This window comes from Rhipicephalus microplus, chromosome X (genome assembly GCF_043290135.1).
Source record: "Rhipicephalus microplus isolate Deutch F79 chromosome X, USDA_Rmic, whole genome shotgun sequence".
In the NCBI taxonomy this organism is placed as follows: Eukaryota; Metazoa; Arthropoda; class Arachnida; order Ixodida; family Ixodidae; genus Rhipicephalus; species Rhipicephalus microplus.
In genome coordinates, this window is record NC_134710.1 from 501,666,500 (window position 1) to 501,693,989 (window position 27,490).

The window sequence follows — 27,490 nt, forward strand, 5'->3', positions numbered from 1 at the left end:
TACGATTAAAAAATTAACAATAAGTGGACATGTCTTACTCTAGGAAAACCTACCAATACGATGTGCACGGGGTATGTGCTCTCGTGTAATACCGAGTGTCAACTTGTTTGCAAGAAAGTCAAGAATTTTTTTTTTTTTTTCTTCTGATTGAGGTGCTTTGTCTGTAGCAATATCTGGTATGTTATAGAAAAGAGTAGATTATTATGACGAGAGCGATCTTCGATATCATCTAATCGCTACACCACCGTTGTTGCACCGGGAGCCCCACCATTCCGAGAATTGAGTCGTGGTGCAGGGATGTAAATTCCCATCTCCTTAAATTTGCAAATGTTGAAAAGTTCACATTTGCAAACCTGCTGTGTTGACAAAACGAACGCAGAAAAAGAAAAAGGAAGTTGCCGACTAACTTTTCAGAGGTTCTCTGCATAACGGCAAACGAATTTTCGCTTGCTTTAGACGCGATGTCCAAAGTGACTGAGAGCAACAACTCCAATGTTGCACACACACCATGCACGATCTTGTTCTTGTAAACGATGTGAGTCGCTGCTTTCATAATCGGAAAGTTGTTTCCATGCACAGTAAAACCTCATTAATTTGAAGTCACTAGGGCTGCAAAAAATCTTCTACTTAAGTGGGTTTTTGAATTACCAGAACATTCAAAAAGCGGGATGCAAGGAGCTTAGCACTGTTCAAGGTAATCAGTGCTCATTGTTTGCTGTGCCGGCTAGCTTGCGGCTCGAAGGGTTATGTTTTCCAGCAATACCTGGTCTTAATTTTGCTGCAAACACGGGGAAACAGTGGGCCTCTGTACTGCTAATGAAAAAAAAAAAAAGAAAACCTGCTAGAAAACCTGCTTTCGTGATCAACTGAAATGTGCACCTGTGAAAAACAAGACATCTTCACTGCAACACAGTAGTGACATGCGGGCAGCATATCGCCAGAGTCCTTCAATGCTTTACTGCTCACGAAACTTCGGCGCTAGTTTCATATAGGGTCCGCGGGTGCCACTACTGGCGCCACTGTCGCACTGAGGGGATCCAGCCGCCGCGCGTGCGGCATATTTGCCAGCTTTTGGCATGAAAACGCTCGCTGCTTCTGGTTTCTGCGCGCTGAGTTTCTTTTTTCTTTTCGTAGTTGTTAGCGATGAATCGCCCAATTATTGTGTATACCACCTGCCTCCGATGGGATTTTATTTTTTCGAATAAATCGCCGCAGACCTCGGCCACGAACGGCAACTGCTTTCGCGTCTTTGGGCGCAAGCGCTGCGCCGTGTTTACCAATTTTAAAATATCTTTTGTTTGTTTCCTTCAAGAAAACTTTGTAACCACAATACATACGGTAGCTCCGTAGCTGCGAACTGCTGCGGGCCTATCAATAATGCAACGAAAAAAAAAAAAAAACTGAAAAGAAGCAGGTACCGTCCTTCAGAGTAGGCTTTTAATGAATCTGTTGAGTGCTCTGGAATGCGCTGAGCACCCAGATACCCCAGTAATATTCTCTTTTCGATGAGGTGGTACAGTAACATTTAAAAGTGCTGCATAAAGGGAAAGGATCAAAACACGAAATGATGTATGTTGCACTGTGTGTCTTTCCGCGAACCCGCTTTTCAATCCTTGCAAAAAAGGAAGCGCAAACTTTTATCACATGCTACAAAAATAAATTTTAATATTATGAAGGGAGACAAAAGAACGTGGTGCAGCGTACACAAATTTATTGTTTGCGCTTTGATGTGTAGCACACGGACGAAACAGAATATTGCCACGCAACAAAGACAAACGTAAAGTTCTACTGAATGAAGTTTATTAAAGCGAACTCATGCTCTGCAAAAGACTAGAAGGAAACGCAAACGTTAAAGAAGCAGTCCGCAGCGTGGCCTGCAGAGAAGACATCGATAAAGTGAGTCACGCGGCATTTGCTATGCATGAATTGCTCTCGGGACGTCATTAATTTTCGATCCATGAAAATAGGGTCGAGAATATTTTCGAGCAAACAAGAAATCAAGTTAGTGACAAGATGACAACCTTTCCATATCAACAATATTGCCCGGCGCGACGTACAAAAAAAAGAGCGAACGGGCGCTTCAGTTGAAACACCAGATAAAAAACCGGAAGCGGCCACGCATGGTTACAAAACAAAAAACGAATCCTGAGCGATAGTTCGTGGAAATATTAAAAGTGAAAGCACAAAGACACCAGAAAGGTTTTATTGCATGCGAACCTGACCACAAGGTTATAAATTTTGCAAACAAGTAAGGAAACACAGCTACTATTTTACTGATCAAACAAAAATCCGCCTATAAGTGAGCTATACAATTGTAGGTCCAGGAGGCTCGCAAAGGGCTGCTTTGCTTTTACACTACTCCTTCAGTTTGGCTTTCTCCCTCCACCAGCTGGGCATGTTGCTCGCTTTGTCACACGTGACTGCTTATTTTTTTCGCGTGTGAAAAAGGTGTAGAACTTCAGCAGTCGTCCCAACAAAGTGGGTGGGGCAGCCGACAGCAGCTGAAGCTGTACGATTGTCCAGCAAAACCTGCTCAACATTGCCCATGTACACACCAGCACACGCAGTTTGCTTCACCGTAAATTCTTCTACATGCTCTTCAGCGATTTGGAGGAGGTTTAGCAGTTTGGTGGAGGGGACCTGAAGGTAACCTCTCGACTTCACAAGAATGAGGTAGGTCACTTGGTGATCGTTGCAAGCCTTTTAAAGACTCCACGCAGTCGGTGCAGCACATCTCAGAAAATTTTTGGGCAACATAGCCGGCAAGGTAGTCTAAAATGCACTCCTTTGGAGACAAGTCCGCGAGGGCCTCTTCCTCACTCTCAGTCGGCTCCAAAAGAACGTCATCCAGGAGAATGGCCAGGGAGTCAACCTGAAACGAGAATTGTCTTTGTTTACATGCATGTTCGTGGAAAAATATCATGCACAGGTAATTGATGAACTCTGTGCATATTCTGAGTGAACGTCTGTTTAGCAGCTCTTTGCCGGAAAATATATTCCAGATGGAGAAACTATCAATAGCTCTTTTGTTTTCAATATGGCATCGTACATGATTGACAGGAGCAGCTTCCTTGTTGAAGAGGTCCTGCAGCTTGAACAGCAACTGCGGCCCGTCACCATCAACTGATGCCCGCTTGGGTGGGCGGACAAGGTTGGGTGGGCGGACAAGGTAGTTGACCGAGCCCCGCCGTGGTGGTCTAGTGGCTAAGGTACTCGGCTGCTGGCCCGCAGGTCGCGGGTTCGAATCCCGGCTGCGGCGGCTGCATTTCCGATGGAGGCGGAAATATTGTAGGCCCGTGTGCTCAGATTTGGGTGCACGTTAAAGAACCCCAGGTGGTCTAAATTTCCGGAGCCCTCCACTACGGCGTCTCTCATAATCAAATGGTGGTTTTGGGACGTTAAACCCCACATATCAATCAATCAAGGTTGTTGACCGAAAGCATTCGATATATGAACAGGAACTGTTGAATCGTTGGTTGCCCTCCGTCACCAGCAACGTGTCTCGCAATGCCAAAAAACCTCTGAAAGTGAGACAACAGATTAGTCAATGCAGAAATAAAAAAGCTTACAGGTTTACCTCAAGAGGATCCTGTCCGAAATTTCCAACCAGCACATATCGAAAACCTGAGGCCAGAAGGTTCTCCACAAGTGCGATAGTACTGAGTAGGGTTACTCGCAGCACTTCAGACGTGGGCTTGGTGAGGAAGCAGGCTTGCCTTTGCTTTGGCAAACCCTCAATGTAATCACAACAGTTGTTCAACCATGTCACGTTCTCTTTTAATGTCTGAAAAATATTCATGTTACATCTGTAACAATAAATAAAAGCAGGATACCCATAATAACATATAAAGTCTCGAGTGGTATTTCTCACTGCAATGTGCTCCGCTTCGTTATACTGCACGTGCTTTGGCCTCCGAGAATTCAAGCAGTCAAACAGGCCGTTCATTCGTCTGGTGAATGCCGCGGTCACCTTTGAATCATGCAGCTCCTTGCACACATCTTGCCTGCTGTAAAACTCCAGTGCAGCAGCTGTAGATTCACTGAACAACTGAAGATAAAAAATCAGTAAGGTGTGGCTGAAGGAGTAGTTTCCCAAACATGCTACCTGCTGCACAAGAAAAAGTCACAATATTACTTGCCTGAACAGCAATCTCACACTCATTTTCTGGAAGGCATTGGGCATTATGTGGGCTTTTGTCAGTTTAGGCACAGCTCGGAGTCCAGCCTGGTCTTCCTCATACCCCAAAAGGGACTTGAAATGATCATGGTAAACGTCACCCTCTGGCAGCTTGAAACAAAATTTCAATTATTGTTGTAAACAATTTGTGCAGAAAAGTATAGCATAACCACGCCTCGTTTTTCTTACCAGAAACTTCCCAACCTTTTGAAGGTTGTTTCTTATGCACTTGAAAATGTGCGGTGGGTCGATGACAGTGTAAATCTCTCTTATCGGGTCACAGGGGTGTTGAAATGATGTTTGTGGGTTTTTTCTGTCCCCATGTATGCCTGGAAAGAAGAAATTTCAGCTGTATAACCATATATTACCGCAGTACTCTAGGATTGTTACAGGAAAAAGTTGTTACCCAACGACCTCAAAGCTGACCGATTGCTTGTAGAATTGTCGCATGTCACAGCCTGGACAACAGCACCAGAATTTTCCAAGTGCACAATGCACTGCAGCAGCAATTTGGCCACAACAGAACCAGGAGCAGCGCTGGAAGCGCAGAATGTTCTCACAGTTTGCGACCAGCCCCCAAGAAAGGGCTGAAACAGGAACACCAACACATGATCAGCGTCTTTCTCGTTATCCCCTGGCCTGGTGTGTTCAGCAAAGTTGACTTTTCCAAGCAGGGCCATATCAGATTCTCTGAAATGCAGGCTTTTGCGAACACTCATCTCATCAAACATGCGTACTCCTGCAAAATAGAAATGGCCAAATGGCTTAGGAACAATGTCAAAAGTCACAGGCACTGCTATTGATTTTAAATATAGATATTTCTGCAAACCTCGTCGTTCTCTCTCTGGGACCGCTGCAAGCTTTTCGTTCAGAACAGCAAACAAGTTTGCATCAAACCCAAAGTCAGCTTTCAGGTTCTTCATGTAAGTGTACAGAGTGCGGGGGTTAGGGAGAGGTAGAAATTCGTTCGCATGAAGGAACGTGTACACAGACGTCGACTTAACCTTCAGAAGGAGACAGTCATAAAGCCATTCTTTCCTGTACCTAAAGAGAAAAGTAGGGAACTGTTCTCACATTTCGAAACATGCTACATAGTGGGCCTTCAGGATAAAAAACATTCGTGCAGTGCATTTGGAATTACATGCATGTACATGACACAGACAAGATGCTTTATATGCATGCATAATGTGTGTGCACCAGACACCAAAAATAGGAGAGGGGGCTCATCATACTGAAACACATGCATTAAATAGTAAAGTTGTTTTATAATGGATTTCACATGCATTTACAGTAGCGAAACTGCTAAAAGGATACAAGCACATTATACCAGGTTCATGCGTAGGTGCTTCAAGAATACCCCATTCCATGACATGCTGTATGCTGCTTTCGAGCTGCATGTGCTGAAAGCCCAATGAACAGTAGGCACAGAGGAACCATGTTCAGGATAAATACATGCGATCCGGCGTTTCTCTGGCATATCGTATGTTATACAACCATAGCATTTGACACGTTGCAAACATATGCAGCGCATTCTCCATCCTTGTAGTATGGGCAATACGAAAATGTATAAAACTTCATCCGTCTGTAATTGTATTCATCCTCAATAAGCAACAGACACTGCAAAGTGAGACTGTTGGCACGTTAAGGATAAAAGGAATGCTGTGGAAAGCAACACTGTCGAAATTTGGGCTTGTTGGTGCATTGTGACGACTGAAAATAGCGCTAAGAATCGGGGACACAAGAAGAGGACACACGACACACGGCATAGCGCCTGTGCCGTGTGTCCTCTTCTTGTGTCCCCGTTTCTTAGCGCTATTTTCAGTCGTCTGTGGAAAGCAAACACAACTTTTATTTGAAACTGCTGGAGTAATAAAAAATAGGGGGTGCTGAAACAAAATCGATGTGGTGACACGCATATGGCCTGTTGAATCAATATTCTCAACATGCCCGAGGAATGTTAACATTAAAGTGTATTTTCAGCAAAGAAGCATGGTGGGGTAATCTAAAGAACCAAATTTGACACCGAAATACATCAACACTGCTCCCAAACATCCTACACACGCTGGCCTGTTTTCTAAACTTACCTGGCAGCTTTCGCAGACTTGGCATTCGCCTTCATCACGCACTGATCAAAAATCAACTTCGTGCGGGTTGACATTTTTTGAAGGCTTTCTTCAAGTTTTTTGTGCTTGCTTGCTTGCACTCTCATCTTGGCCAACTTCGTCTGACACAAGGTCAGCTGTTGTTTCGTTGCCCGAAGTTGGCACTTCAGCACTTTTAACCTCGGCGAGAGGGCTGGTAAATTCATCTGTCTGGCACGCCGAGTCCGAAGTGCGCGTTGGCCCCTTGCCGACAAGATCTGTGGGCAGTGCAAGATCTGCAAAACAATTTCAAAAATCGTTTCAAATAGTGCATTTTCAGCTCACACACTCCTTCGAAATTTCACCGATATAATCACTGCACGGGCAAGAAAGTTAAAACAACATTGGACGTAAACTCACCTTCATCACACGACGCGGCACCCGATGTGCCTGGTTTGGCGTGAACTTCTGTTTTACGGGCACATGAGGACGACTCACGACGTCGCTTCGCTGGGGACCTTCTTGTCAGGGTCCGTGACCACTGCTTCGGCTTCGTCAAATACGCTGGCAAGCCGTCAAACTTCCTTGGAATGGCACAAGGCTTCAGAAGGGGCTTGTCGCGCAGAAGTGACACTTTTTCGCCATTCACCACAAATTCATCTGCGCGGACAATGTCACTGTCATCGAAATGTTTCTCGCACACTCTCACATACTTAGAGTCGAAGAAAAAGTCACCCGTTTCTTGCCTTGGATTTAAGCGCTTCCATTTTTCGCGCAGCACGCCGTCGCTGGGTAAATAGAACAAGGAAACTTTTTCTGTTCTGCCCTTGTACCCGAAACGACATCCCGGGACACAACACGTGTTCGGCATCATCGCTGCACTAACGCCGCATCACAACAGCACGATATGCACGTTTCCCGCACAAAGTAAACAACTCGCAGCGTCGTTCGAGCCAGTGCAACGCCGCCCGAGCAGCCCGACGAATCCCCTCAGTGAGATGGTGGCGCCACCGCGCGGCAACCCAACGCATCATATGAAGCTCTCCCATTGAGTTACGGAGCAGTTTCGTGACCAGTAAAATTGAAGGACTCTGATATCGCCTACACCTCGCTGCATCAGCACGACATGATGCGACCATTCCCACATTCTTTCTGGTGTAATTAGGAATTTAATAATGGTCACTATGACGAAACTTGCGATGTGTTCTGGCTGAGACAAATGATCTTTGAAACTTTCGAACTTAGTTTGTGAAGTAGATGTTGCTGGCACGAACTCCGCCAGCAGTGCAAAGATGCGAATCGCTGGAGAAACGGGCAATTGGAGGTTTGCAAGCATCGCGAATTTCACCAAACTGTCCTTTATTAATTGTTTTACGATCCCAAAAAGAATGAGTGAACCATGACCCGCTGACGTTGATAGAAACTTGCAATATGCTGCTCGCGCGTCACCGCTGTGTCGCAGTGAAGCTAATTCATTTTTTCGCAGGCACACGTTTTGGTTGACCACGAGGCCGTTTTCTTCTTCTTCTTTTCTTTTTGCGCTGGAAATAGCGAGGCTAGAGTGCATCAGCTAGCACTCATTAGTATCGCTATGTTGCGTTGCCTTGTGGCTATTAAGAGCCGTCTTTACGCCGGATTTGTGGGAAAATCGGGATCTGAAACTGGCACATTGCACCCAAAGTTTTTGAATTAACCGGACTGGTGCCGGCCGCTGCTTCAAATTATCCACTCAAACTTACATTGCAAAGTACGGGACCATGGACATCCTTCGAATTAAGCGGTATTTCGAAATAACCGAGTTCGAATTAATAAGGTTTTATTGTATCAACCTCTTTCGAAATGTAGCCACTGCAAAGCTTTTCATTGACTTGGCACGAAACCAATGATCCGTGGCTGCTACCGATGGGGTGGTTACACGGTTAGCGGCACTCGTGAGATCTAGCTTGTGGACTTACAACTCAATTGAGGCGCCGCCATGGGAAGTTTACCCTAGAAAACATGAGATCGGGCGCAAACGAGATCAAACTCATGAGCTCAACCGAGGGCAGTATGCAGGAAATTCATGGAGAGGGTCAGAAGAAGAGCCGCGACAGCTAAAGCCTTCCAAGTTTGTAAGTCCGCCTGCTGGTAGGAAAGGCCAGAGCCTACATCGCGAAGCCTTTTCGATTGCTCCTCAGCGCACGCTTTCAGTAAATCTCGAATAGAGGTCGCACGCGCGTTATTGCACTCCATGACAGTGCAACTATTTTCTGATGCAAGGGGCCTTTTGGAGCAGAGCGCGCGCACGGACTGCGTGGCAAGCAGCCATAACAAAGGCTTTTCTAATGCCCAGACAACTCATCCTCACGGCGCGCGCCCGCGACACATTTTTTTTTAAAGGGCCACTCACCATGTTTTCAAAAATACAAAAAAAGAGTGCAATATTCTTTCCTGATATTTATCGTCCTCCTTAGTGCACTGCTGTGATGTAGACAAGAGTTCCCGTGATGTCTACAGAGTAAATGCTCTTGATTTGTGTATATACGCAAAATATCACGTGTGATTTGTCTCCTGCACTGCTTTGCCATGAAGCTGCCGATCCATTTTTTTTTTTTTTGTCTCTCATGAACATCGTGCACAATCAATCGATCAAACTTCATTTTTTGTGTTTACAGCTGTGCAAACGGCGGTAACAGCGCGCAGTCGAGAAGCGCGAAATCCTGATAGGCTTTAGCGCTTAGTGCTGCTATTGTTCACGTGCATTCAAGAACAAAGGGGTGAGGAGGATGCATCGTGTGTATGAAGGAAAGGCGAAAATAACCTCCTTGTTTTTAAATGGGAGGTGGGGAGTGGCCCTTTAGAGCGAAGCTAGACAAAATGCCGGGTGTCTGCAAATGAAAAAAAGGACTTTCGGGCCATTGCTCATAACAACTCTGGTGGTGAGGGGACCATATCACTCACAGGTGGGCATGCTCACCACCAGGGTTTTTCTCCACCCAGCCGCGCTTGCGCCAAAGAGCAGACATAGTTTTCCTGCTGTGGCGTGAGCGGAGTATTAGTGACGATAAGCTCGTGCCAGATTTAGATGTTAGTTCTGGCATTGAAGTTTGGACACTTTCGCATGGTCTGTGACAGGCTGTCCTTTGATTCTGTCTACGCCAAGCATTTCTGTCCCCCACGCTGCTCTCCTTGTTTGTTTGTTGTGCGTCTCCTCCTCCTTCGGAGCACTTTCGTCGCTGTTTCTCCCTTGCCGGTGTACCTCTGTTGAGAGCACGATAATTACCTCGCTTAGCTGAGCCACATTACAACTGGCATTTCATCTCGGGGGCTGTGCAATAAGCGATATTTGTGTACATTTAGTTTTATGGGATTATAAATGGTAGTAATAAAAGTCTGGTTTTATACCAGTCCTTCACTATACGCGATATGCTTTGAGTAGTCTCAGCTGCACGTGCATGGAATGTTATTTAGCAGTTATAGTTGTCACGAATTTAGTTTTTACACTCAGCCTTATTAGCTGCTTTATTTATGCTCTTCATTGCTCGTAATGCTTTTTTTTTCCTGCTTTGAAATGCACCTGTGGCGGCTTCAAAAACCTGTCTTTCTTCTCTAAAATACGGTTTTAGCTGTTCTAAAAGCCCTTTTTTCTGCTTCATAAGGTGCTATTCACTGCTCTGAAAACCTGCTTCATAATGGCCCCAGGCAATCACATCACTGTGCAGGTAAAAGAGGCCCAGGCCATGTTGATCCCACCAAATAGAAATACGTTGCATGGATCTTTTGGCAACCGGCATCAAGTTTTGTTTGCTTGGTTTCATGGAGCCATTAACTTTACCGCCCACAAGAGTCGGTGGCAACAATTGCCAACGCGCCTGTCAACGATATTACTGTAGTCCAAATGCAATCAAATTTGCACGTCTCCAAGAGCAGCATGAAGCATGACATTATTGGGTTTTTTTGTTTGTAGGCTCATCTATTCCAAATAAACTTGTTTTTCACAACTTTACCTTTTTTTTTCGCTGTTCGATTTTTCAGACTATTTCATGGTCCCTGCCAGGTCCGGAAAATCGGTCAGCGATTGTATTTGAAGCATTCGAATATTCGCACAAGCCTTATATTCACACGTGCACTTTACACTTTATGGTAGACTCAGTTGTTCGAGGCATGTTTATGTGCGTACAGCACACCATTCAGAATGCTTAAACTGGCTATTGTAACTCCAAGAATGAATGCAAAACTTTATTACAAATAGCTTTCTTCCGGTGAAGGTGGAGCCCTCAGTCCAGGGCCCCTGTGGCCTTTGCCATCTTGCAAGCTCTGTCGATCAGCTTGAGCTGTTCTTCAGGCTTAGAGCAGGACAGCGCAGCCTCTCACTGCTCCGGTGTTGGTGTACAGTTTCTTGGCACTACCTGTGTGTGTTGGCAGGCCCATGTTACGTGGTAAAGTGTGGGGTGTTCTCTGCATAGCGGGCATTTGTTGGTGTATATTCCCGGATAGATTTTACTCAGAAGACTGAGATTGGGGTACGTATTAGTCTGCAGCTGTCTCCAGGCAACCGACTGCTCTCTGTTGAGGTCTTTGTGGGGAGGGGGGTAAATCCTCCTCAGGGCTCTCTGGTGTTCTAAAATTGCTCCATAGCGTCTTGTAACTGTGGCTGGTTCCTCGTCGTTGTGCGCCCCCCGGTCCGCGTATTCTTGGGCAATGGCGTCGGCACGCTGGTTCCCTGTCACAGTTTCATGGCCTGGTGTCCACGTAATGGAGCAGCTCGAGAAGTTGATTTTTCTTCCCTTGAGTATGCGGATGGCAGCACTGGATATGCGTCCGCTGCTGCACCGTCAACACGCTTGTTGCGAGTCAGTAACTATTTCTGTAGTAGACTCTTCGCTCTGGTGTGTGATGGCGAGCGCGATCGCTACTTCCTCAGCCTCGAGGATGTTGTTGCTTCAAGAGGTATTTACGGTAAAGAGCCCGGACACTTCACTTGAAAGACTCCGTAAGGATTGGTGTATGCACCAATCGCTGCGGGCTGAGAACTGAGGGCTGCGACCTCATGCAGTGGGCAGGCATAGCAGAGAGATTGTGCAACATATGTGCATGTTGCATCATCGTATCTTCACTGGTTTTATGAAGTGGCCAAACGGACCTAGAAGAAAGGAAAAAGCTGTGCTTTTTCGCTACCGACATTTTGCATTTGTCGAATTTCAGTGTAGGAACGTATTTAGCGAGCTTATGGCATAAGTGCACTAAATGCATTTATTGATCACTGTGTCAAGCTTCACTCTAGTAGTAAAATTGACCATGTATCATTATCCCAATAAAATTAGCTTCCTAGACAAAACATTATTTAATTTTGTGGAAAAATTAAAGATTATGCTTTATACAGAATTGACAGACGGCCAACAATACCTAGATTACACTAGTCACTACCTGCAACACTACAAACGAGGGATTTTCGTCGGACAAGCGAGGCGTATAGAATGATCTGTAGTGACGACAGCGAATGCGTCCACCTCTTAAGGAGGACGCGGCTTTGGTATCATGAAAAATGGCAAGAAACATTTATTTTTTTTTAAATTAAGTGTTCAGTTTCTAGAACCCTGTTTCTATCTGATTCCAAAATATCTACACTGAAAACCACGCAGAAGGGCTTCGAAAAATTCATTTCACCCTCCTAGGTAGCGAAAGTTTTTCTGGAAACGGCGAGAAAACATCAATTTTCAAAAAATTATAGCTTCGGGAGGACGCGACCAGGAACTGTCTTCCTGGGCTCATCGAAAAGAGCACGTCTCAGTGTTCAAATTTCCCACCTCAGCTGGCTGCTCCCTTTGAAAACAAGTGCATAAAAAGCAAAAGTATGAAGGTTGTTTCTAGGCCCCTAATTGGCTGCGGCCGCCATGTTGCCCCAGCTCGCCTTGCCATTGGCCCGATGCTCGCTCCGGGAGATCGTCCTCTGCTGCTTCTACGTCACGAGGACGTGGCTGTCAAAAATCGCTACTTCATGGCGTGTTTACGGACTTCCAACGCAGTTTTCTCATTTCTGTATTTTTGGCGTTATGCTAAGCTCATGGAGCAGTTATGTTGGCAACCACTGCACAGATTTTGATTCCGTTTGTTTTGTATTGCTCCCTGAACTGTGGTTCAGAGGGCTGGGATCTTAGTTCTCATTTTACTCCCTAAAGAATTTTTCGTAGGGTTTCTTATTTGTAGTTCAAGTGTGCTCATTGCAGTGTCACGGTAGAAAATGTTAACAACAAAATTTAGTGTTGCAAAAAAATTTATTTTGAAAATGCAGCTACCTTCAGCATACATTTGGCTGTGCGTTCTGTAATTACCAACTATTTTTGTCATTTGATAAATCCAACAGCTTTTCCACAAGGTTTGATGAAAAAATAATTTGTATCTCATTAAGTTTTTCTGTTATCGCCTTGAAATTTTTATGGAGGCATTGTGAGGCCATTTTTAGTGTCTGTGCCAATTTTCGTCAACATCCAACCGGAAACCAGAAAGATCGTTTCAAAATGCATGTTTCCCCGTAAGCAACCTAAAAAACATTAGGTGAAAGAAAGTACCCCAAAGGTGCCCTAAACCATTTCTCCAACGAAGCCTGTTAACTAGATGGGGAAATGACACTGGCTAAAAGGACCTTTGTTGAACAACCCAACCAGCCACCAGCATTTGTAACCAAATACTTAAATGTGCTCCCAAACATAAATAATATTCTTCATAAGTACTATCCAATACCAGCAAGCAGTGAGCACCCCAGAAAAGCATTTCCCGAAGTTCCATAGACAGTGTTCCATCCCAATAGGTTTTTGAAAGACGTGTTTTTGTATGCAAAAGTGATCTCTCATTCTACTGTCCAAATAACTCTTCGCTCCCACCCAAGATGCAAGACTTACAAGAACCTTCAAAATGACGTGATAGTAGTTAAAAGCACTGCAAGTGATTACGTCTATCATATAAAATCTAGTTTTACTTGTGTTGTGTAGCGCATAACCCCACGTCAGGCTGCTTGAGAGGCTGAGCAGTGGGACGCGTGTAGTGAGGTGACACATAGACTGATCTTTGGTGAGACTGACAGATGGAGTGGGAAGAAGGGCTATTGGTCAGCAAGATACTGGTCACAAGAATTGCATGGTCAAGCCGGTTAGGCTGTGGACAAAGAAATGCAGATGACTAGCTCCAGTGGCAGGCACAGGATACTTTACCGCACTGGTGTGTGTTATGCAACGCCATGAGTCGCACGACACGACCTGCACTAGTTCAAACGTTATCCATCTTGATCAAATGTTCATATTGTCATATATGGTACACTGGCGAAACGGGACAGCCTGTTAATGTCAGATTAAATGGTCATTGCATGGACACGGCAAACAGCTTACCGAGTAGTAGGACTCAGTGTTGACGATATCAAACTTTACATACTTCACTAAAATTTCCAGTCAACAAGAAACGGAAAGTATACTAATACCTTATTCACAAGTTCAATACACTTCAGCCAGCAGGTGTAAACACTTCTAAAGTGGCTCTTGAATCTATTTTATATGTTGCATACTCAAAGAAAACAATGAGAGTTAAGCTTTTATCAGAAGAATTTCTTACCACGGCCGGGCTAAACTGCACCTGCATGCGCTTCCTTCCTTATGGCCTTCTCACCCGTCGCAAATACAATGAGAGAGTTTCTGAGTATGTTTCGCCACCCGTGGGCGGTAGGGGCACAGCGGCCCTGACATTGCATCTTTTGCGCCGCGCACATAGCATAAGGAAGTTTGTCGATGTGAAACCGTGGAATAAGTGTTCTCGATGAAGAGGGGGATTTTTAAAGAAATCGTGGATAGAAGAAGGCTTGTCTACTAAAAGAAAACTAATTTACCAGACAGCTTGCCGCCTAATGTAGGTATGTATGTGCTCGTGGATAATACAAGCTGAAACTCAAGGAAAATTTTAAAGAATCTGCTAATGAAAGGCATAATTCAGAAGGCATAAAGCACTGGCAACGATCAGAAAGATAGAAGAACAATGCTGAACCTGTTCTGCAATCGGAGAGCACTTGAACACTTTTAGCCCTTGGTCTCGTCAGACGGCGTCACAGTTAAGAGAGGTCGCTCACGGAATGACGAGCGCGCCTTCCCTTTTCTAGCTATTTTCTATTTTCCTTTATTTTTCCAAATACATTTGCAGTGTTTTCGAGCTAATAGCTGCTGTCTGCAGCCTGGCAACTCTTTTAAACACGTGCGTGTTTTGTATATCTGATGGCTAAAAAACTGTGTATAAGGAGAAAGAAAGTTAAAAAAAAAAAAAGAGAGAGTGCCCTTGCTGCTGAATAATGTCTTCAGACGGCACGCACAAAGAGTGGTGGTGTGCATTGTCAAGGTAACACCACCTAAAAATATTGATTCCGGAGACCCCAAGCCCTTTTGCATTCCTTTGTACTACAAGCCACGTCCATGATGCGAACGAAGTATGCAGCTGCTTACGCTCGCAAGCCGCTTGCCCCGGAACTAAAACTCTTGTGCAAATCAGCTGTGCGCTGTCCTTCGATGTCATAGAAGAACATGTTTAGAAATAGAAACTAACAACATTACAACTTTTCAGTAAGCATATATAAGCAGCCTTTTTTCTGAAAAATCTGTATAAATTTTCTTGTGGCTCATTGCTACAAGCAGGTTGTTGTGAATTGCCTTTTATCTGTTGTGTGGCTTGCTTTATTATGGCATTTACCCTCTACGGCTGCGTTTCATTCAATGCTTTGTCAGTGTTCAGTCTGCAGTAATTTTTTTAGTCAAGAAGGCAGTCGCACAACCTTCAATTCGTGCATTACGCACATAAATATATTGTCACGACGTCAAAACAGAGGTCTTCCCGCAGAAACTGAGACACCAGAAGCAGGTAGGTTCTTTTAGTAGAACGTGCAAGAGAGTTCTTGTTTTTCATCCATTTCATTGTACTTCATGGCACATGCACAACTGTCATTGTCTTTCTTTTTGACAAGCACATGACATTTGCCTCCCTCAGAAAGAGGCATCGTCCCGATGTGCAACTTAGGTGCTCTACCAGGCGTATGAAGTGGTCGCGTCAACTGGATAAATACGGTTTCATACGCACGACGTGTACGACTTCGGGTGAATGATTTTGACGCTTAGAACTACAGTCAGTGTCGGGAACAACTTCATAGTTCACGTCGTTCAAGCATCGCGTGACGCTGTATGGGCCAAAGTATCGTCTTAGCAGTTTTTCCGACAGTCTGCGTCGACGTATCGGAATCCAGACCCAGACCTTGTCGCCTGGTGTGTAGCTAATAAACTTGTGTCAGGGGTCGTACCGTTGTGCATCTTGATGCTGTTGATGACAGATGCGCAGACGCGCGAGCTGTCTGGCTTCCTCAGCGCACTGAGTGAACTCTTCGGCGTCCACATGGATGTAGTCACACTGATGCGGCAACATGGCGTCCAACGTTGTCGTGACTTCGCGACCATAGATAAGACTGAACGGCGTCATTCCAGTGGTTTCTTGTCGAGCGGTATTATAGGCAAAGGTCGCGTACGGCAATATCTGATCCCAGTTTTTATGTTCCGTGTCAACGTACATGCTGATCATGTCTGTGAGGGTCCTATTAAGGCGCTCCGTCAGTCCGTTTGTCTGCGAATGGTAAGCAGTTGTTCTCCGGCGAGCTGTACTGCTGAGTCTGAGAGCCGACTCCAAAAGCTCTGCGGTGAAGGCGGGTCCTCTGTCTGTGATCACTGCTGTCGGAGCGCCATGCCAAAGGACAATGTTTTCGATGAAGAACTGAGCGGCCTCTGCTGCTCTGCCGCGCTGCATAGCTTTAGTCTCCGCATAACGGGAGAGGTAATTGGTGGCCACGATTATCCATCTGTTCCCTGTTGTGGAAGTTGGAAAGGGGCCCAGGAAATCCATTCCAATCTGGGTGAACGGCTTCGCTGGTGCTTCAACTGGATGTGAAAGACCGGCTGGCTTGCTAGGAGGTTCTTTGCGTCTTTGGCAGTCGGTGCAAGTTCGCACGTGATGGTTAACATCAGCGGGTAACTTTGGCCAGTAGTACTTGCATCGTAGTCGGCACAATGTTCGGGTGTAGCCTAGATGACCCGAAGTTGCTTCATCATGGCACGCTTCCATAATTTCTTTTCGAAGAAAGGTAGGCACGACGAGCAAGTGCGGGTTGCCGGTTGGTGAGAAGTTTTTTTTGTAGAGAACATCGTTTCGCAAGCAAAAAGATGGCAGTCCTCTGGCAAATAACCGTGTCACGTCCTGATGGCGTCCTTCTAAATATTCAATGAGTGGTAACAGCTCGGGGTCACTGCGCTGCTCCCGTGCAATAGCGGCCGTGTTGACAACTCCCAAGAATGCCGCGTCGATGTTTTTGTCATCACGAGCGACAGTCTCCACTGGCGACCGTGAGAGACAGTTGGCGTCGGTATGCCGCTTCCCAGATTTATAGACGATGGTCATGTCGAACTCTTGAAGTCTTAGGCTCCAGCGCCAAACGGCCAGATGGATCTTTAAGGTTGGTGAGCCAGCACAAAGAGTGATGGTCGCTAACAACCTTGAAGGAGCGGCCGTACAAATATGGACGAAATTTGATGACCGCCCACACCACGGCGAGACACTCCTTCTCGGTAGTCGAGTAGTTCTCCTCCGTGCGAGAAAGAGTTCTGCTGGCGTAGGCTATTACTCTTTCACAGCCGTCTTGCCACTGCACTAGAACGGCACCCAGACCTACATTGCTGGCGTCAGTGTGAAGTGCTGTAGGGGCTTCCTGGTCGAAGTGCGCGAGGACTGGAGGTGTTTGCAGGTGTTGTCGTAGTTCATTGAACGCCATTTGCTGTTGTTCACCTCAAAAGAAGGGGACGTCCTCACGTGTGAGTCGTGTCAATGGCGCCGCAATAGACGAAAAGTCCTCGATAAATCGCCGGTAATAGGCACACAACCCTAAAAAGCGTCTCACGGCCTTTTTGTCGCGTGGTGCAGGAAATTGCGCTACGGCGTCAATTTTGGCCAGGCCAGGTCGAACACCCTCGTGATTATCTGCGTGAAGGTGTTTTGCTGTTTTCCTTCATGGCCGCTCAATCGCCGTGGTTCCGTATTGCAAGTCCCGTTCGGGGAAAATGCCCGGTGTTCCTTCTCACCAATTCCCAAACAATACTGAGCTGTGCGGCAAGTGACAACAGAATATTGCGAGAGACAACCTCATCATCAACGACAAGTCTGCATCGGCAGTCATATGCAGCAAACACTTGCGCGATGAAGACTGTGTGCCTGGGTTCCACATCAGAAAACTTATTCCTGACTGGGCGCACGCCTACTCTTTTCAAGGACTATCCTTCTTACTTGATTTCAAGTGCATAGAAGCCTCGCAAAGATCCTGCTTCACGAGTTTGGCCCCTACGTCGAACATCAAGGAAGCGAAAAGCGGAGACCAACAAAACAGATCTGGATGTTGCAACTTCACAAGACGCTTTCACTGAACAAGAAGCAGCAAGTGTTTTCACGCAAACAATAAACAGCAACGCTCATCAGGCTTGTCGATACCAGACTATGATAGGACGATTGCGCTCCCAAGTGCCGCACCATCGCGCAAAATGCGAGAAAGTGCAGCGATTGCTGGAAGAAAAAAATGTGTCCCGATCTTATCATGAAAGCAAGCACCACGCATTCGTTAACAAAATGGCAGCAGATGCACAGAAAGGAGAGAAAAAGACCGTGTTTCTTTTGCATCAAGTAGGATGTGACAGAAGAAAGCATTCAGTGTACCCAGACGATTTTGTAAGGGGTTTGTGTGAGGGGGGGGGGGGGGTATACCGATTTCTGTCACAAAAAGGCTACGATCATGCGCGCACTTCAGGGCTTGTGACACTGCCAGCAAAGTGCACTCTTCAGAGGTGTATAGGTTCAAGCCCAGCTTCATCAGGTATGAGCAATGCCATAAACCATTTGTGCATCTTCATTGATTAAGCAACTTGTTTTTTAACGCGCCGTGAGTGCAGAAGCTCGCCCGAACTCATGTGTTCGTGCGCTGTACGAAGCGGCAGAAGATGGCAGGGTCACAACGCCCTCCTCAAAGGAGCGGCGAGAGGCATGTACTACGCCCGTTGCGAAGGCCGTAAGAAGGGAGCTTGCAGGTGCAGTCTAGCCCGTACGTGTTCAAACCTAGTACCATTTTAAGTGATGCATCTTCTGACAACCATGATTCAGCGAAACATCTACACCTGACTTCCCACCACTTTCCTCGTCTCTTTTTATTCATGAAACACTTGTTCCCTCTTCACTCACACAATTTGTCATGGCTCCTTCATATACACAGTTACCCTCTCCCCCTCCATTGTTAGGATAGAGGGTGTGAAGTGTAGTTCAAGAAAATAAGTTGAAGACAAGTCCACTTATCGAAACACAAGCTTTTATCTTCCCCTTCCTGCCATTTTTTGGATCTGTGTTGCTCCTAGCAACACCTGCTTTGGTAACCAGTTTTACTGTTCTAGAACATGCTCTGAAACAGCCTAAGCTAGTAGCGTCAATTAAAAGCACATTCCCCGCTTCACAACATGTGCTGTCAAGTGTGGCTTGCAACGTGCACGAGTTGTTTCATGCACAATGTTGGTTGCCACTCAGAGCTACGGGTATTTTCCTTGTAGGAGCACTGCAGCACATGATCTGTGAAAGCCAGCTTACAAAGACTAAGCTTACGTTAGTCTCTTGAAAGTGGTCCTCACTGAACACAAATGCATTGCTAGGAGTTCGTTTTTATAATAAAAGTATCAATGCCCCAGAACATTTTGTCAAATCTGGCCCTGAGGCATGTGTGTGGTTGATTCCTGCAACTTCAGAAAACCTGAGAAAAGTAGCCATATACTTGGGAGTGGAGGAGTCCACTGCGAAATTACTTGTTCACTGCACACTACACGTGCTTTATCAATAATTGTGAGGCAGGCATAAGACACGGGCCAATAAACTTTGCCCGGCGAGCTTGTGGGCCCAAAGTTTCACTGGTGCAGTTAGGAAGGCCATGCCTAGCCGCATCAGCATTCCCTGACTTTTGCATGTGGCAGTGATGAAAGTAGTGTATGGACTAATTATTTCTCACAGTACCGTATTTACTCGATTCTACCGCGCCCTTGATTGTAACGCGCACCCGATTTCCTCCGGGAAAAAAAAAAACGTAAGACATCGATTGCAACGCGCACCCATTTTTCTCGCTGGCCCACACGATCACACCACTCGAAAAAACGACTCCTTTCGGGAGCGTCTTCCATTTAAATATGAGGTACGGGCGAAGCTTGTGCCCATCTGACGTGTAACAGAGCATCGCCGTCACTGTAGTTTTACCGTGGACCAATGTCAGCACGTGAACTTGCTTCGCCCCCTTCTTCTCGACGGTTGTGGTGCCAGGCATGTCGAAGTAAAGAGGCGTCTGATCGGCATTCCCGATTTCCCCAAGCAGGTAGCCGTTGTTGCGCCGCAAGTTTAGGACGAACCTCTGAAAACTGTGAAGTTTTTCATCGTACTCCTCTGCAAAACTTTTCGCATATGCATGTTCCCCTTCGAAAGGAAAAGCCTTTCCTCTTCATAAAGTTAGTTAGCCAGCACCTGCTCGCTTTAAACTGGCTCCGCATTAGACCTTTTTCTAAGATTGCATAGCGCGCACTTGGAGCAGTTCTGTCATTACGGGCCGCTGTGCCGCTCGCTGCTCAAGCACATACTCACCGAGCAGCTCTTTAATTTGCGGAAACCGACCCTGCTGTGGTCCACTGAAGCCTTTGCGTGAAGCTTTGCTGTCGACAATCTTCTGCTTTTATTTCCGCCGGTCCCGCACGCACGTTTCGGGAACTCCGAACGACCGCGATGCGGCCCGATTTCCGCCCGTTTCTGCACACGCGATGACTTTTCTTTTAAAAGCGGCATTGTGGTGCACTCGAGTTTTTGGAGTCGGCCCTTCCACGCCGTCGATGCTAATGCACTACTAGATGACGAACTCCTCAGCACACGCACGAAGTGCCGCACATGGGAAACACATAGGCTGAAATGGCCGACGCGCCATGCCGACGCACATAGGAGGCGGCCATTTTGGATTTGCCGATGGCAATAGATTGACCGTAATTTTTTGTTCGTACTCGATTCTAACGCGTATGCGATTTATGAACTCGCTTAACCGGAAAAAAGGTGCGCGTTAGATTCGAGTAATTACGGTATGTCTGAGATCCACGGTTTTCGAACTTGGCACTACCAGTGCCTCCTAAACTATGCTTAGGACGTGAGCCGCAGAAGCACTGTCTACCCTTTCCGTTATCCTTCTTTCCACCCGGAACAGTTGCTGGAGCCTTTCATGCCGACTCCTTGTAACCTGTAGTGGTGCCGTAAGTAACGCGAACACTCGATACGACGCGCTTCGGTGCAAAAAATGCCAGTGTTGTCAAACCGGAGTGCGACGAAACACATCTTGAACCCACTAGTGACGTCATGTTATAAACGAGTTTAAAATGGCGCTGTGCAAATAAGCAGACATTGAGAGAAATAAACGCCTACAACGCCCGTTCTTGGGGAGCTTTTTCTGCCTTGATTTTATGTGTTCATTGGTCTCAAACCCGTTAGCGACGTCATGTCATAAGCGAGTTTAAAATAGCACAGTGCAAATAAGCAGACATTAAGAGAAATAAATGCCTGCAATGCCCATTCTTGGGGATTTTTTGTTATTATTTCATGCGTTCATCTTGCCTGGAAATACAATTTTGCTGCATGCCCAAATGCTCATTGAGCCTCAGAAAAAGAGTTGCAGATACCTTCAAAGAGCAGTTTGCATGACCAGTAACTCAAGGCAATTTTAAGGGATGACTGGGCGCCAGCATGTAACCCTGTAGTATGCAGTAAGGGGGAAGCGACTGGAATGCTGCTGCAAAGCTGCTTAAAAGATAAGTTCTGGCACGAAATGTGCTTTAGCTTTAGCTGAACTTGCTAGACTGGTGCTTTTCTAGTGAATGCCGTGAACACACCATCAAACGCCCCCACAAAGCAGCCAGATGCTCTGCTGCACCAACGTAATGTTGCCAACACAGTCGCTCTTGCCGGCTGTGGTGGTACAGTCGCTAGCAGCACCACATGTTGCCCGTTTGAAATGCATGGCAGCGTGTGTCTCATGGCAAAGCTGGCGACGTCCCGGTCATAGTTTTTTTCTAGGTGTTGGCACTACACAGGTGCTTCATAAGATTTCAGGCTACTACTAATGACATTAAGAAATTATCAAAATAAACAAGATAAAAAGTGTGCCATGCCAAAAAAGCAGTGTCGTGAAAGATTCGTTCAAATGGGTGCATGTGCACCAATTTCAGCAGGTGACATTTTACTTCTCCCAGAAGTGCATCTTTCATATCAAAATTTGAAGTTAAACTTGCTTAGTTGAGTATGTTTACATTAGTAGAAGTGTTGTATGCTGTGATAATTTCCAGAAGCGTGTCGAGCTTAAGTGCCGCGCTTTATTTATGTCAGCTATCAGCCAATAATAGCAGCAATCTTCTAAATAATCATAGAGTAGCCACTGTGAGTTTCAAAAGCAGCGTAGACAGGAATGAAGTAAGGGCATATAAAAAAGCGACAACTCCATGTGCAATTCACAACTGCAAAATTTTGCTGTTTTTAGAAGCGCTTGCTGCCTGTAGAAATTGTTTTTTCACTAAGCCAAAGGGTTAGTTTAGAAGCCTTTTAAAGAACAGAAACAATGGATCAAAGACAAGATATGGGCAGACATTATAACAAAAAGGGTGGCAATTCAGCCACTGTATCAAGGAATGGCAAAAAAAAAAAAAAAAGAATGAAACAACATGGAATTTGGTTGCCTTTGTGACGGAAATATTATTGTCCTTATCATCTTTTATGTTTAGGCTTGTCTGCCACAAGATGACCTGTATTAGCAGAAACGCTGTGCAATGACTTATGATTCAAACAGGTGTCCATCTCGGAGCACAACGATGGCAGCTTTCTGTCGGCTGGGGAGATCCCTCTGCCACAAGTCTACTTCCTCATGGCCATGGTATTCTTCACCGTTGGCTGCTACTGGATCTACCTGCTCCGCCAGAGGAGGCATGTGGCTCTTTGTTTTTTTTAGTGGAAACAGACTGTAATACGTTTTTTAACATGGACAACTCCAAAGGCACATGTCCTGTGGGGGAGGCGATATCATTACGATCACGTAAGCATGCTTACTCCTAGAGTGCACCATGCGTCAGCATTCTTGGTTTCTCGATTTGCATGTCCAGTCTTTTTTAGCATGACTATAAGGAAGAAAATTTGCACAGTGGGGTTGTATGACTCTAAAATTCCCAGCAAGTGCCCTTACCTGTGTAAGCACACCTTGTCCTACCACCCTAACGATGATTTCCACAGTGTTTGTGACATGTCACAAGAAAATAATTGTTTGAAACCATGAAGAAGACACACGAACAGACGTGTGCTTGATCTGTTCGCGTGAAATCTCTTTGAAGTATTGCACAATTACTTTTCTGCGTAGAATGAACCAACTAGTGCCTGAAGATATTCTGACAGGTCACATTCACAGCAGTGAGCCAAACTGAAAGTAGTAGTTGCATATACGCGCACTATAAGCGGTACCGTGCTATAATTAAGACAACCTTTTCGGGCCGCAGTTGCGCAAAAAGTGTTGAGGATGTAGCTTCACGGATCCGAGAATCGAAGTACGCAATTCGTAGTGCTTACAATCATTTAAGTTCCTGGATGTTAAAAAAAAGTTTACGTCCAACAATCACTTGTGTTGCCAACAAAATGAATGTAAAAAAGAAAGAGCCTAAAAGAGGCCTGTAAAGGTGGTTTTACTGCAATGTAAAAGGACTAAGTCGTGAAAGCACTCATTCAAGTGAAATTAGCTTTGCCGCGAAGCCCTTCTTCAAATTTGAAGAGGTCCTGCAACACTTATTGAGCATGGTCAGAAAAGGCTGCTGATCTGTATTCGAGGCTACTGAGAACACGCGAGGCAAGTAATATAGTGCAGCATGCGACCTGTAAAATTGCTTTTTTTTCTCGGCAAATGGTACTACAAGCTCAAAAATCACTTGTCACAGCCAAGAAGAAATATACGGATCTGGTCACAGCCATTGAGCCGCGTATCCGAAGAAAAAAAAGGGGGGGTGTGCTCAAGGTCACGAGGTGCACTTGGCGTATTTTCTTTCGCCGTGCCATTTCTCCCTGCTTAGCTTCCTGCTATTTCGTCGGCACGAGAAGAGAAAATGCAATTGCAGCGTACCACAAATTTTTTGAACTCTGCTCTTACTGGACTGATTCTAGAAACTTTAGGGCGGTAAATTTGTGAGGCAACAAGCATGTTTACCGGCTCCATGGTTACTTGAAAAAGTATTGCAAGGCCCCTTTAAAGATCATGTTGCCCTCAAATCAATTCTTAATTTTATTAATCTTGTTATGATGGCTTATATGCTCCAAGAATAATAAATCTTAAAATCTTAAGTATTTTACAGGTTATCACTCGCATCCTCCCAAAACTACTACTCAAGTTGTTTTGACTTCCTTTGAACGAAAAAAAAAGGCATTTGCATACAGTCCCATTTCAATTCAAAAGAAATATTGTGCAGGCTAGTTAAGTCATGATGAGTATTCCCCTCTTTTTTATATAGCATACATATCATTCGAATTTGATTTGAAATTATTCGATCAAAATCATTATTCGCTTCGAACCTAAAATTCACTATTCACACATGTCTATGTACCTGTGAGTACGTTTCATGCATCATTTGTGCGTGAGAAATGCGGGGCACGTTTCGATCTGCTCTCCATTCTACGCGTGACCTTCCAATTTGTTGCTATCGCGTTCATTGCTTCGTATTTGCAGCAAACCTGTGACTTTTTTTGACAAGCCGACTTGACGGGTCGGAGACCACAGCAGGACCAAAGAACCAGGCGAAAAGTGCATGTTGCAGTGTCGATTGTACAAATGCTGTTTGTCCTCTGGAGAAGTCAGAAGTCGAGTACAGGTGATTTCTTGCGCACGGCCATCCCAAGTGATAGTGTCAGTGGCATATTCAGTGGTCAGTACTGTGGTAGACGGGATGACTGTATCTAGAGCCAATGTTGGTTCTTGGCCGAACTACAAAAAAAATGGAGAGTAACCGGTAGGGTCATGGCTCGAAGAGTTGTATGCAAATCTCACGTATGGTAAAACAAGATCCCAGTTCGAGTAGTTTGAAGACACATACTTAGCGAGCATGTCTGTAAGTGTTCAATTTGGGCGTTCCGGGAGTCCATTTGTCTGCAGATGGTATGACGTATTGAGCTTGTGCCTCATTTCACATTACTGCAAGGTGTAGGCTGTGACCTTCGATAGAAAGCTGTGACCACGGTCTGTAAGCAGCTGGCATGGAGCTCCATGTTTTAAAATCACGTCATGTAGGAGAAAGTCGGCGCCATTCGTGGTACAGCTTGTTGGAAGAGTTCTTGGGATGGCGTAGCGCGTGGCGTAGTCGGTGGCCACCTGTGGCCAGAGGAAGACAAGGCGAAAGGGCCTAGTAAGTATAAGCCAAGGCGGAAGAACGCTTCTGAGGGAATGTCCAGTGGTTGAAGGCGCCCGGCGGGAAGCATCGATGGTGTCTTGCGGTGCTGCCATTTCTCACAAGCCGCAACGTATCTTTTTTGATATGTGGGGTTTAACATCCCAAAACCACCATATGATTATGAGAGACGCCGTAGTGGAGGGCTCCGGAAATTTTGACCACCTGGGGTTCTTTAACGTGCACCCAAATCTGAGCACACAGGCCTATAACATTTCCGCCTCCATCGGAAATGCAGCCGGGATTCGATCCCACGACCTGCGGGTCAGCAGCTGAGTACATTAGCCACTAGACCACCGCGGCGGGGCAATGTATCTTCTTACTGATCATGTAAGCACAAGCCAAAAGAAGCATCGTCTGATCCAGTCGTAAGTGCTTGACACACCAAGGTGATTGGCATTAGGAATATCGTGAAATTCATCTAGAACGGTCAAGCGAGGGTGTTTTGGAATGACAAGCAGCAGGGCTAAAAATTTCGGCAGTATAGTACATCATCAAGGAGTATGAATCAGTGAAGGCACGTTGATTCAAGACGTTCGATTATAGCATGCAAGGACGCACCATGGCGTTGCTCGTCACCAATGCGGGCCAGTTGTGAAACTGAAAAGATGCAAGTGTCGATGTCGGTGTGAGAGATGGTACTCGATTCATCGATCCGGTAGCAGGACAGGGAGTCAGCATCCTGATGTAGCTGACCCGACTTGTACGTCACTGCATACTCCTGCAGTCGCAGAGCCCAGCGCCCAAGCCAGCCAATAGAATCTTTCAGTGATAAAAGCCAGCGCAGCGCATGGTTATTACAGTGAAATTCATGTCATATAAATATGGGTGGAACTTCGAGACTGTCCAATCAAGAGCAAGACACTCCCGCTCTATAATATAATAGTTGCGCTCGACAGCTGTGAGGAGGCAAGCGTAGGGGATAACTCGGTCGTGTGCCTGTTGGCATTGGGCTAGGATGGCTCTGATCCGTGACTACTAGCATCGGTTTGGACTTCTGCTGCAGTGAATGGGTCAAAGTGAGCCAATATAGGTGGAGTCATGAGGAGTGTGAAGAGGTGAGAAAAAGCGGCAGCTTGAGTGGAACTCCATGTAAAATTCATGTCTTTCTTCAAGTCAGTGAGTGATCAAGCGATGGTTGCAATATCTTTCACCAATCTTCTAAAATAGGAACAAAGTCCTACAAAACTCCTGACATCTTTGACTGACTGGGGTACAGGAAAGCTCGTGACTGCATGAATTTTCTTCGGGTCCGGCTGCACACCTGATGCATCGATAAGATAGCTCAACACTGATCTGCCGGCGGCTGAAGTGACACTTCGAAAATTTAATTGAAGGCCAGCAGTGTGGAAGATGTAAATATTACCTGGCAAACTCTGAAGGTGGGTCTCAAATGTAGGTGAAAACACAGGCACATCGTCCAGGTAACAACGACATGTTGACCATTTGAACCCCTGTAGAAGAGAGTCCATCATGCGTTTGAACGTGGCAGGGGTGTTGCATAACCTGGAACTGGTATAGGCCGTCAGGAGTTACAAATGCAGTCTTCTCTTGTTCTTTCTTCTCAACAGCAATCTGCCAATAGCCAGAACGCAGGTCCATGAAAGAAAAGTATCGCGCACTGCGGAGACAATCGAGAGTGTTGTCAATGCGGGGCAAAGGGTAAATGTCCTTTTTCATGATTTGATTCAGATGGCGATAGTCAACGCAGAAACACGACAAAGCATCTTTCTTTTTAACAAGCACAACGGGAGTCGCTCAAGGGTTCAAGGAAGGTTCAATAATCACTTTGTCTAGCATCTTGTTCACTTCTTGCTGAATCATCTTACGCTCTGCGGTAGACACCCGGTCGGTAGTGAATGGGCAGAGAATCACCCATGTTAATGCGCTGCTTTTAGAGTGAAGTCTGGCCCAGTGAACGGCTGTCGATGTCGAATATGTCATAGTATGATGCCCAAAGACGGCGTAGCGAGGCTGTTTGCTCTGGTTTGAGGTCTGAGGCGATCATGGAGTGTAAGGCCGCATCAAGGCTTGTGGCATCCTGCGGGTGGCATGGAAGATCGTAGCAGACGTGTGCGGCAAGAGCGGTGGTGTGATCGTCTATTAAGGAGGGCACACGAGTCTTTGGGATAAAAAAAATTGTGAAAAAATCAAATTTTTGAAAATGGCAATCTTTTTGCACTACTACACAAAATTTCTCTGCTTCCCAAATAATATTTTTGTCGTAGCATAACTTTATTTTGTCGAATCTTGCGCAATCACAGCCGAAGTTGAAGCTATAAAGGCACTTATTTCGCAAAACACAGATGCCGCTTCTCGCGTCGTAGCACGGACATCTTGGTGTCGTTTGAAAGAGCAATCTTTTTTCTTAAATTTCCCGCCAATCGCAGTTCTGTACTGCCATTGGCTTTCTGAAAATACCATGCCAAAAGAGTCCTAACGCAACCTCTCAGTTGCTGTTCAGCGCAGGTGATCTGAGCTCTGCATACGATTGGCAGATTTCTTTTCTTGCCGTTTGCTCGGCGCTAACCCGCGCTGTTGGCCGCGCGCCATGTTTCCTCAGTGTGTGAGTGACTGACGCAGCGAGCACATGGCTCGTAAAAGGCATTAGGTGCAAAAAAGGTGTGACGAGCACTTATTGACAACATCCATAAGTGAAGTGCAAGGCAGCCGATTGC

General features: G+C 45.8%; 1 protein-coding gene across 5 annotated transcripts in view; it reads left to right on the forward strand.

The window, feature by feature from the left end:
* LOC119160747 (protein GPR107) overlaps window positions 1–27,490 on the forward strand; it is a 428,055-nt gene that overhangs the window by 193,808 nt on the left and 206,757 nt on the right. For all 5 annotated transcript variants that reach the window (XM_075881006.1, XM_075881007.1, XM_037412965.2 and 2 more), the window contains one exon: window positions 22,187–22,320. In XM_075881006.1, coding sequence (XP_075737121.1) covers window positions 22,187–22,320 — 134 coding nt within the window. The remainder of the gene's footprint in view (window positions 1–22,186; window positions 22,321–27,490) is intronic.